The sequence below is a fragment of the Rousettus aegyptiacus genome, unplaced genomic scaffold, assembly GCF_014176215.1.
Source record: "Rousettus aegyptiacus isolate mRouAeg1 unplaced genomic scaffold, mRouAeg1.p scaffold_m13_p_1, whole genome shotgun sequence".
In the NCBI taxonomy this organism is placed as follows: domain Eukaryota; kingdom Metazoa; phylum Chordata; class Mammalia; order Chiroptera; family Pteropodidae; genus Rousettus; species Rousettus aegyptiacus.
In genome coordinates this window covers 102618202-102630729 of record NW_023416284.1, presented here as the reverse complement: position 1 = coordinate 102630729, position 12528 = coordinate 102618202, and the positions used below count along the sequence as shown (strand labels likewise).

The following is a 12528-nucleotide window of genomic DNA, read 5'->3' as shown; positions in this document are numbered from 1 at the left end:
CTGCTTCTGTTCTATAGTCCATGGCACTTGCCATAGCATATTAGAACTAGTCACCTGTTGTTTTCCACCACCCCCACTTGCCAAGGGTAAACCTTGTGAGGTCTATGACTGTATCTCATGGTTCTTTGTACTTACAAACTAGCATACTTCCTGGTACATAATAGTATATTAATAAATAAAAGAATGAGCTAAGAAAATATGCAGGTTAAGTAAGATACTTAATTTGTATTTAAGTAATCATCAGAATTTTACTTTTTGACTGCTATTTTTTGCATACTTTTTTCTTAAGAGGCTGAATCATGTGCTGACTTCTTCTTCATCTCTGTTATCCATCCATGATTAATAAAAACTCGATCATCAGGGGAGAAGATATTCACATATGATACATCTGATAAGAAGTGAATATCCAAAATATATAAAGAATTCATACAACTCAATAATAACAACAACAACAAAAAACAATCCAATTAAAAATATAGGCAGAAGACCTGAACAGATATTTCTCCATAGAGGAAATACAAATGGCCAATAGACATATAAAAAGATGCTTAAGGTCACTGATCATCAAAAAATGCAAATTAAAACCACAGAGAGATATCACCTCACACCTGTCAGAATGGCTATCATCAATAAATCAAAGAACAAGTGTTGGCAAGAATGTGTAGAAAAGGGAACTCTCATTCACTGGTGATGGGATTGTAAATTACTACAGCTGCTATAGAAAACAGCCTGGAGGTTTCTCAAAAAATTAAAAATGGATATGCTTTTTGACCCAGCAATTGCACTTCTGGGTATTTATCCAAAGAAAACCAAAACAATAATTTGTAAAGATCTATGCACCTCTATGTTCATGGCAGCACAATTTACAATAGCCAAGATATAGAAGCAAACTAAATGCCCACTAACAGATGATTGAATAAAGAAGTTATGGTTCACATGTACAATGGAATATTACTTAACCATTAAAAAAACGAAATCCTACCATTTGTATCAACATGGATGGACCTAGAGGTTATTGTGCTGAGTGAAATAAGTCAGATAGAGAAAGATAAATATGACATGATTTCACTTATATATGGAATCTAAGGAACAAAAGGAACAAACTAATCAAAAACAGACTCACAAATATAGAGGACAATCTAGTGATGGCTAGAGGGAAGAGGTGTTAGGGGACTGGGAGTAAGGGATGAAGGGCTAAAGAAGTACAAATTAGTAGTTGATAGATGGTCACGGGGATGGGGAGCATGGCATGAGAAATGCAGTTAGCATTAATGTAATGGATAAGTGGAGAGCCAGAAGAGAGAAAGAGCAATCAGGGGGATTGTTTATAAATTATATACATCTCTAACCAATGGACTGTATAATTGAAACTAAGAACAAACAAACAAACAAACAAAACTCCACCATCAGAACTTGACAACCAAATCCAGACAACACTTAGAGGTAGTGAGGGAACTGCAGTGTGAACTAATGCCTCCAGGCTGGGCTTGAAAAAACAAACATACAAAGTGACAGCAGATGATAGCTTTGCTTCCAACCTCATCTGCCCAGGTTGGTTGATACAACCACAATAAAAGAAAATGGGCTTTAAAAAAAAATACACACACACACACACACACACACACACACACCAATTATTTCTTCTTAGAAATGAATAACTATAAAGGGCTAATTTATGTCTAGAACTTTTCAAAAAGGTCCAGCCAACAGAGTACCATAACTTAAAACAGTACATAAAGAGTGTAATTTATATTTTAATAAGTATTGTAATTTGAAACATGACCTAAACTTAGGAAAAGAATTGAGATAAATCTCCCTGGGACCCAGAAGTATACAAACAGTTCATTCTCTATATAATATGTTAAAAATGTTATATAATTTAAAAATTTGCAATGAAAGATTTGATTTTGCTTTTAGTTTCTTTCCAATTTCTTCTTTTAGCCTTTGAAAAAGATATGTCACTTTTTATAAACCAAAAGATATACAATTTTCACACTCTATAAAATTTCATACTAACCCATCAAACTGCTGAAAAATGATATATGAGTTCTCTCCTTCATAGGGCTTGAAATCCACACAGGACTTGAGGCGGAACATTTCAAAGGCATAGAGAATAGTTCCTTTGGCATTCAGCTCTGCAGAAATGAGTGAAAATATCAATGTGCATTATTTAGATCTTGGATAATGTACATAATACAGTTTAGATAAAATCATGCTACCACATGAAATTCACAGAGGTCCATTATAGATTTTTTTTTTTTTGGCAGTAAATAGATTCCTTGGAAACTAAGACTGAAAATTTATTTGTGAACATAAATGTCACCTGCATACTCTAAATACATAATGTAAATATAACTATAAAATAAGAATACATGTATGTATGTGTATGCAGCTAAACAAAATCATAAAATAACTTCTCCACTTTCCCTTTTTCCTTTTTCCCTATTCAAGTAGAAATTCTGGGTGCTTTGCCTCATGAGAGTCACATGGCTTTCATTCACACTGATGAATAGATAAAGTACCTTGGAGAGAGGCAATGAGAATGTTCCTTATCCCAGTTTAAAAAGATATTCCCTCGTTTTGGAAAAAGAGTGGAATGTAGAGAGATTTGTGGACTTTGAAAGCATTAGTACATATGGCACATATTAGTACATACACTCTGCTTCTTTGCAAGACCCCTGGGAAGATGGCAGGGCTAGACAGGCAGTACTACAGACAGCCTTAGAAAAAATTGCTATAACTCAAGTTTGAAAACAAAGGAGTAGAAGTCTAATGGATGTGAAGAGACAAGAAAAATAGATGCCTACTGGTGAACTGTGTGTGGACCAATGACCAAAGATCAAATATCTTATTTTTTTTCACCTAACATGCTCACACCCTGGTGTTGCATGAGACAAGGATGGGACGGGGAAGAAAGAAGTTCCAGAGGAATGGAGATTATGTTTTACTTTACGTGTGTTTACTTTGCGATTTTTCTCTCCCATTAACTCACTGAAGTAGGTCTCTAAGTTAAAAATAAAGCTAAGTCATATAAAATTAAATTGTATTTCCTGCACATTTGATTTTGTGCATTCTCTTAAAGAATTTGTAATGCTTGGCAGTTTATTATTTACTTGTTTCATATTATTCCGGCTCTTATTTCATTTAATAAACTACCAAGTTGGAGACTTCACAGTTCAGATGTCATAAGATCATATCAAGGTCATTATAAAAATAGTCTTTGGAATCCTCAGTTAATTAATGTTAAAAACAACAACAAAAACAAAAACAATAACAACAGAAAACAACGAGAGCATGAATTAAACTTTGGAGGATTTTTATGATCTCTTACCTATTCTTTCTTAGTGACATCTCTAATATGAAGGTATGTACCCAAGACAACTTAGTTTTCACAAAAGTGTAAGGAAAGAACATTTGATTTTACTAAAATCATGCTGTCAATAAGGTTATGTTGCTTTTGTTGTTCTCAAGCCAAATAGAGTACTGAGTGGTTAATTTCAAAATCACATCGTTTCTGACCTCCTCATACCTGAATAAGTTATAAAAAGGGAATCAAGCAATTATACAATAATTTTATAAAAACTGTTCCAACATTATCTGAAATAATAAAAAAGGAATTGAAGCCTATTTGGAGCCTCCTTTTTCACCATGAAGCCAATCCCGAGTGTGCTTCCTCTGAAAGCCACACTTGATATTTTGTACATTGTCTTTATGCAGGTGGTCTGCTCCACTCAGGATATTCATTGTTAGCTCCTTGTTAAGAAGGAGCTTTCCTTTTGACTCATTGTATTCCTAGTTCTCAGTTCTTCACACTGCGACAGCAGAATAAGTTTTACATAGTTCTGTCTTAAACAATCATGTTAGATTTTAAATTCACTAGTCTTCTTTAACCCTGGATCAATTAGTTTGAGAAGAGTTTACTTCAGATATTAATGATTCTACATATTAGACGATGAGCATAGGATAGCTAATTATATTCAGTTTAAGAAGCCATCGACAGAATTTTTGATCTGTTAATGGTGGAGGAGCTTGAATCTGACAACTCTCTTGCAGATAATAACTATAAACTTTGGGGGAAAAATAAGAAAAGAAAGTCTTTGAATGCACTGTAAAATAACTAAAATGGAGAAACTATAGGAGAGTTTATTCTTGAAATGAGGAAATATCATTGATTAAGATTCATATTTATACAGCTTTTGCATGAGGACATGCCCCAATTCTTTCAGTGTGAGGCAGAGAGGACTCAAACATAAATTTGCAGTTGTGCTTTCTTGACATATTACAGGGAAGATTTTGGGATTGCCTGAGTAGCTGAAAATCAAGGGAGGAAATCTTGGAAAGTAAAGCTCCATGATTGAGGACTGGTGGTTACAAAATCTTTGTATAAACAGCTCTCCAACTTTGTCTGACCCATGAACTTTGCATGAATGGGAGAGGTCTCCAAGGAACTTAGTGGAAAGTAGCAGGCAAAGACTGATTAAATTAAACAGATATCTCAACTGCTTCCCACCACAGTGGAGAGAGACTTTGTAGTTTGAGTAACGTCAGTTAGAGGGGATGGAAAAACTCTTGAGCAGTCCACTGAAACTTCAGAGAGGCCATGATTATATCCCAGCACAAAAGGATTTGCTTTGAACTAAGGACAAAACCAAAACAAAACCTCCACAAATCCAAGATGATTAGTAAGTAATTTACTGCTCTAACACAAATTAATACTATTCAGAGGAGAAAAACAGAATGCAGAATTTCTAAAATGTAATATTTATGATACCTAATATATAACCAACACCAACAATCACCTTGACCTATTTAATGCTGATAGAATGATGTGCCCCCAAACTGCAGAACACAAGTTATTTTCAAGTATACGTGCAACATTCACCAAGACAGACTATATATTAGATGACAAAACATGTCTCGGTAAATTTCAAGAGATTGAAATCTTATAGAATGTGTTCTCTGACCTCAACAAAAACTTGAAATCAATATATACTATCTAGAAGAGCTCCAAATATTGGAAATTTAAAAACACTTCTAAATGACCCATGGATTTTTAAAAATCACAGCAGAAATTAGAAAATATCTAAAGTAAATTTTAATAAAGATACAACATATCAAAATATATGGAAAACAGTAAAATCAGTAGTTCAAATAAAATGTATAGCTTTAGATGTCATATTATAGCATTATATTAGAAAAATGAAGATTTAAAATCAATGATATAAATTTTCAACTTAAATATAAAAAAAGGACAAATTAAACCTGATGTAAGTACAAAGAAAGAAAAAAGATAAGAGCAGAAAGCAACAAAATACAAACCAGAGAAGCAAGAAAAGTTAACAAGTCAAAAGCTGGTTCTCAGAAAAAAATTAATAAATTAATAAAGTGCTTTAAAAAAACACAACTCACAGATTGAGAGAAAATATTCATAGATATCTGACAAAGGAATTTATAATATATAAAGTTCTACAAATAATGAAAGACAAATAATACAATAAAAAATCATGAAAGAGTTGAATAAACACTTCCCTAAAAATACACAAATGGCCAATAGCACATGAAAATGTGCTAAATATCATTAGTCATTAGGGAAATTTAAACTGAAATCCCAGTGACATACCATTTCACAATCATAGAATAACTACAATTAAGAAGATTAACATCACCAATATTAGTGAGAATGTGGAACAAATGGGACACCTGTACATTGTTAGTGAGAATAAAGAATGGGATTTTCTTATGAAGTGAAACATATATTTACCATGTGATCAAGCAATTTTGTTCCTAGACATTTACCCAAGATCAATTAAAAACATATTCACATAGATTTGTACAGGAATGATCACAACAGCCTTCTTCATAACAGCCCAAACTTGAAACAACTCAATGTCCAGTTACAGAAATATGGATAAATAGTTGCAACATATTCATACGAAAGAATATCACTTAAGAGTAAACAGAATTAACTACTGATCTACAACGGGAAAACTTTAAAAACATGTTAAGCAAAAGAAGCCAGATACAAAAGTAGACATACTGTGTAATGTTATTTATCTATAAATTAGTTATAAATTAGGTAAACTAATCCACAGAGAAAAAAATTAGATTGGTAGTTTTCTTTTGGGGAGTGGGGTTGGGGACTGGCTGGAAACAAGCATATAGAACTTTCTGGAGTGATGGAAGTATGTGTTACGTAAGCTTAGGCCTTTATCAAAATCCACTGATTTGTATATTTTACTCCATGTAAATTTAATAAAGAAATTGTACACAAATATTGAACTCTATTTAGTATGGTTACTTTTTGCAATAGTGTGGGCACAGGTATCTGAACTTTTTTTTTTAACTCTGAAGGTGATTCTCATGTGGACCTGCTTGAGAACTACGACTGTATCCTTACTGCTTCTACCTATTCCAGGCCACCTGTCTTCAATCTTGCTCTCCATTAACCTCTCACTTACCTTGCTGCTCAAGAGATCTTGCTACTCTGGCTGTGGCCAGGAGACCAACAGCATCAGCTTTCACCTGGGGGAGTGCCAAATCTCAAGCCCCACCCCTGACCTACTCTGAGTTTTAACAAGCTCCTCAGTCGACCCTTAGTACATTAAAGTCTGAGAAGCACTAACTTATACCTTATGGAGTCATGGTGAAAGGTAAATAAAATATCAGGTGAAGGCAGCAGTGCCTGGCACATAATAGAGATTCAATAAGTCTTGGTAGGAGGAAGTAGCGCAGGTGTGACAAACAGGAAGACAAATTGTCATGGCAGAAAAAAAAAAACCAACTTTTAAAGTTGATGTTTCTCAAGTCATGTCCCAATAAATATGAGTGGTCCATTAATTGGCAAGTGTACTGGAAAAACACTGGGGAAAAACAACTCAGCTCAATTTTCCATAAAATAACTGACAACATCAGCGTTTGTTTTATATCTAGCTCTTTTCTGGAAAAGGGATCGGAGGCAGCACTAATAATACTGATGGAAAATTGACATCTCCCAAGAGTAGGGGCAGCTGAGCAGCCCATTGAGTGGTCTTGTCCTAGCTTCCCCTCTCCTCTCTAATCTTCCTCAGTCTACCCAGATGGGCTTCACAGGCCAAGTATCACTGTGGCTGCTCAGTTATCAGTCAGCTGCTTGAGGTTAGCCAGTGCCTACACGTGGCTTCTAATATTTATTTATTCACACCAAGAGTTACTTCTAACAATGAATAAAATGTAACAGTCCTTTATCTTAAGAGAGATAAAAGAATAGAATTTATTAATACTGAGGGACAAGGACTACCACCATGTAAAATATAGACTTTTTATTTCTCAAAAATGTGTATTTACAACTGATTTACAGAAAAATAATATCACATGGTATGTCTACTTTTGTATCTGCCTTCTTTTGCTTAACGTGTTTTTAAAATTTTTCTATATAAGTGTTATAACAAAAAGGGAAGATCAATATGCTGAAAATAGTATCCTCATACCATATTTAGATTCACATAAACAAACTATTAAAGTGAAGATATTCATTGCTATGCTGCCAAATCATATTTTATCGGGCTTTTATTCTTTACAGTGCTTCTGGTTTTATTAACATGTTAATATGTTCTGCCTTTTTAAAATTATTACTTGATACTCTGTATCTCAAACTGGTGAAGCAGCGCTGGTTTTGATGTAATGTCATTCCTTTCACTGGAGGAGATAAAGAAAGGTCAGGATTTGGAAACCCTCTGATACGTTGGTGGTTACTTCCGATCTGAAGCCAGTGAACAGCAGGCAGCAGAGGGAGAAGAGTGAAACTCAAAGCTCCTAATTAAGAACAATTTGTATTACCCAGATTGTCTGCCAGAATGTAAGGGATGGGGAACTGCCACCTGGTGTTCGGGTTTCTCAGGGCATTTCTGGAGTTCGAGTTCTGTGAAAACAAAGCAAAGACAATTAGCAAGGCTAGTCCTCAAAGCTTCTTTGGTCTCCTCCGCTAAACTCTCACCCCACAAATAATCTGTCACATAATTCAACAAGTTAGTAGCATTTGTCTTCTGATATAAAAGTGATAGTTCATTACCAACAGTTTGAAAAATTCAGAGAAATTATTAAGAATAAAATAAATAAGACCCGCAAGTCCCTGAAACTGAATTAGCCACTTTCAATATACTGGTGCTCTTTTTTTTTTCTCTCATTCTTTACTTATTAGGAAAATTGGGTGGACACGCAACTCAATAATTCTAAACTCTTTTGGGCCATTTGCTAATATTTTTAAACTGATTTTTTCACCACTAACCACAGTGGGAGTACTTGTGGGTCCAGATTTTGGATTAGATTCTTTCGCTTCCTCCTCCGAGCCCATCCCGGAGCTCAACACCAAGCAGAGGCTCACAGTCCTATGGCTCAGCTAGTCTTGAGGAACATCACTATGTCACTGGCAGGTACTCACCCGCAGGAGGATGTCTCCTTGAAAGAGGTTCAATCCTGCAGCTAGATGTGGATTTTGAAAAGAGAAAAATAGTTAAATGAGCATTACTAAAAGCCATCTCTCATAATAAAATTTATTTTTTCCATTGTAAATCTTTAGTTATTAATCTTCATGCAGTGAAACTCTTTTAAACAATGCAAATATTCCCTCTGAGTTGATGTAAATAGCCAATACATATCATATATTGTCATATCCTCCATGTTCATTTTTGGAACAAGAAACTTTGTCCAAGAATTTTAAAAGAGTTGAGTTAGGAGAGATTTTTTTTTTTGATTATTGACTCTAAACCTCTCATGCTTCAGGGTATGAAATATGGAATCTTGAGACAGGAAGCGATGTACTAGGTGGTCAGTGGCTACCGGAGCTTAGATCTCCCAACCGCCCCATCCAGAACCCTTTCTATTATTATACCATCCTTCTTCCTGACCTAGGTAAATGGGTTAATCTTGCTCTTTCCCATGAAAAAACAATGATACGCTCTAAAGCCAAGCAACTAAGGCTGTCCTGTATCACCCCTTTCCTCATTCATACAGTTTCTAGATTTTCTTAATCTCCATTACCCTAACCTATGTATATGAGAGCAGCACAACTAACAACAGATAGTAATGACACCAGTGTCCTACCAGAGGTAGGACCCAGGTTTTGAACTTCCTTTTCAGTAGGGGTACTGTGTTCTGGCCTATTCACATTCTTGCCCAGGTTTGTCATGAGCAAAAGTACGCATTTGTTGCCTTGGAGCAGTGCTTCCCAGATGTCACAGTCAGAATCTCCTGGAGGGTTTGCTAAACACAGATTGCTGAGCCCTATCCCCTGGGCTTCTGAGTCAATGAGTCTGGGGTTGGGCCTGAGAATTTCATTTCTAACAAGTTCTCTGGTCATGCTGATCCTGTGGTTGGCAGACCACACACCGAAAGCCACTTATAAAGAGGAATAGTTATGAAGTCAGGGTGACTGGGGAGCTCAAGTAAGTAAGGGGGAGAGTAATAAAAAATGGGGTCATAAAGCTGGCCAGAATCAGATCACACCAAACTTTAGTGTACATAGTAATCATCTGGGGTCTGTCAAAATCGAGCTTCTGATTCTGTAGGTCTCAGGTGGGGCCCAGGATGCTGCATTTCTAAAAAAATGCCTTTAGGTGGTACAGGTGATATTGGCCTATGGACCATGCTTTGTGAATCCAGGCTCCGTAACCTTTATTTTGTGCTGAATGAGATGTCAGCAACAACGCTGGTTAGCCAACAATTGGAAGACTGGATCAGAGAAGTAACATGGCCTGACCGATAATCAAAGTGTTCTCATTTTGTGAAGAATAGCCTGTACAGGGTGAAGACAGAACAGGAAGAGCAGTTATGAGGGTACCACAAAGACCAGGCCAGAGACGAGATGGCTTGGATGAGGACAGGAATAGAGAAAGTGCTGAAAAGTCATAACTCGTGACATAATTTGATGGTAGATCGAACAGCATTTGCTGAAAGAAGGTGTGTAAGGTATGAAAGAAAAGAGTTGGGGCAACTCTGAGGTCTGAGCCTGAAGGTCTAGAAGGAGGAAATTGCATTTACTGAAATGAAAAAGACTGAGGAGCAGGTCCTGGGTCAGAAAAGTTTAAATCAGAATCACGAGTCATGGAAAGAAGAAAAAAAAGTGACTGATTTTTCTATATGATTTCCCTCCCCCAAAATTAGTGATTTCTGGCTATGTGGCTAATCCAATCAATCGTAATAGCTTGATTGAAATCATCTAAAAAGAAAAAAAATCTAAATGGTAAAATTTCTTCACTGGGGTTGCAGTTCAGAGGTAGTGGTAGATAGGAAGAGTAAGAAATGGCTCTAAGGTAAAATAACTATTTTTACTAGATAAATAAGGATAAGATTAGGAAAACTCTAATTGTAATCTCAAACTGTTTTAAAGTACAGCAGATCCTCTTAATTACTACACCTTGACTGCCTGATTCAAACGAGAGATCATTTGGTGCCTAACTCTAAAGCCTTGGGAACTGTTCACCCATTTATCTTACTCTGCCCATGCAGTCATTCCCAAGCTTTTCCAAGTAAATATCAGTTAGGCTGATTTCCCTGTAAATGGGACAAGGCAGACGAAATTAAACCTTTAGGCACGAGTTTTTTAGTTTTGTTGTCTTCGAATAGCACTGAGCTATGAGTCAGGAGGCCTGGAGGTGAGCCCCATCACTGCCCACCGTGATCTTGGGCGAGCCACCTAAATCACAAGAAGCCTCCTGTCCCTTCCTGCAAAATGCAAATGGCACTTACTCCACTATAAGATTTGACAAATAAATGTGCAATTTATTTGTCACATCTTATAGCTTTTGTAGACTACAGGTGTTTACGACCATGAATACCTTTGTTTCCCACCAATCCTAACCAACAACACCCAGAATGTAGAGGCTTCTCCTTCATTTTAGAAGCAGGACAAAAGAAGAACAAGAGGGATGATAACTCAGTGCCTATCTCCTCTCAGTAATGAATGAGACCGATGGATTTCTTCGAGAAATGTGTTTGTGGACAAGATGTCGAAACGGAAACACCTTTGCACTCTTCTCTAAGTCCCAAGCAAACAGTTGGTAGTAAACATGACAGAGGGACTGGGTTTTTTTCCCTTCACTTAATATAACCATATGCAAGTTCTTTCTATTTTTCTTTAGCAAGCAGAATAATCATCCATTTTTTCTTTCCTTATTTTTTTCAAAATGAAAACTGCCAAAATTAAATACTTATAAACAAAAATCTTATTACGTATTTCTAGATCCATTAAGCACATGCTGGTTCTAGAAAATCCGGTCTAACCATCATTCTCTTTCCACATTTCCATTTGTCAGAAAATGCAAATTCTAATGAAGCACAAATAAATACTTCCCCCTCCCCCAAGTTATCCAATACTATGTTATGAAGGTAATAGCTTTTAAGCAATTCTAATACAGGATTTAAAATTATTTCAAGGCATTCATAATGCAGAAATTGAACCCACCTAAATTGATTTTCAAAATGTCCTTCTGTTCATCAAAATGTGCATCATCTACTGTTAAAAAGTGGGGAGAAAATCGTTACTAGTCTTGCTGAACAAAAGTGAGAAAGCTCAGAAGCACTCTCTATGCATATCGATTGATCCTTACCATTTCCTTTAGAAAGATGCTTAATCTGAAAAAAAAAATACAGAAAATGGATAACATATACTAGAATTAATATTTCTAAATACCCAGAAGAGCAGAACTCTACTTACCGATACAGCTGCTATGTGAACAAAAAACAGGATGAATGAGAGAATGCAAGTGGACCTAGTCCAAGCCATTGTTGCAAGTGAACAGATTTTAGCAAAGACAGCTTGTGATAAATGCCTCTTGGACCTTGCCCTGGTTGTCATATTACAAACTTTGACCCTTCCATATGTACTATAGAGCTAAAAAAAAAAGTAGTCAATGAAAATGTCATTGACCCTTTTGAGGACAAATACTAAGTTTAACATAAAAGCTCAAGATTCGGAGGCCAGGAAAGTATTTGAAAAAGTTAATAATGAAGCAAGTATATAAAAATCAATAACATTCTTATATACCAGCAATAACTGTTCATGTAAGAGGCAAAAGATCAGTGTCGCAGTAGAAATAAAAATAATTTATAAAATGATTTTGAAGTACTTAAATCTAATCAAAAATGAATTAAATTTTTATGGAAATCTTATAAGGCAATTATTAAAGGACATAAAAAATTTTTATCTAGCTCTCTATACACACATTTACATATATATTTATATCTATAAACATTCATAGATGAGAGAGTCGATATAATAAAGATGGCCATTATTTTGATATTAGGCTATAAATTTAATGTTATTCCAATAATAATCCTAACAGGGTCTTTTAGAAAGTTTTGACAAACTTTCTGAAATTCACACAAAAGAGTAAACCTCCAAAAATAGATAAGTAAAATCTGAAGAGGAAGAACAAGGAGAAAAGAACTGTCCAAACAGTATAGCAAGAATTTTTATTAAGTTATGGTAGAGAGTGTAATATTGCCAAAAAAGAAAAAACAATGGATCTGTAGAATGAAATAGAGTATCAAAAC

At 35.4% G+C, this 12528-nt stretch overlaps 1 protein-coding gene across 1 annotated transcript in view; it reads right to left on the bottom strand.

Annotated features, from left to right (window-relative positions):
- Positions 1–11758, bottom strand: part of MEP1A (meprin A subunit alpha) — a 29007-nt gene extending 17249 nt beyond the window's left edge. The window contains exons 1-6 of the mRNA XM_016158916.2: positions 11690–11758; positions 11583–11607; positions 11438–11488; positions 8417–8457; positions 7816–7897; positions 2018–2135 (exon numbers count right to left, since the gene is read on the bottom strand). Of these exons, the coding sequence (XP_016014402.2) occupies positions 2018–2135; positions 7816–7897; positions 8417–8457; positions 11438–11488; positions 11583–11607; positions 11690–11758 (386 nt within the window). The remainder of the gene's footprint in view (positions 1–2017; positions 2136–7815; positions 7898–8416; positions 8458–11437; positions 11489–11582; positions 11608–11689) is intronic.
- Between the last annotated feature and the right edge of the window lie 770 nt (positions 11759–12528).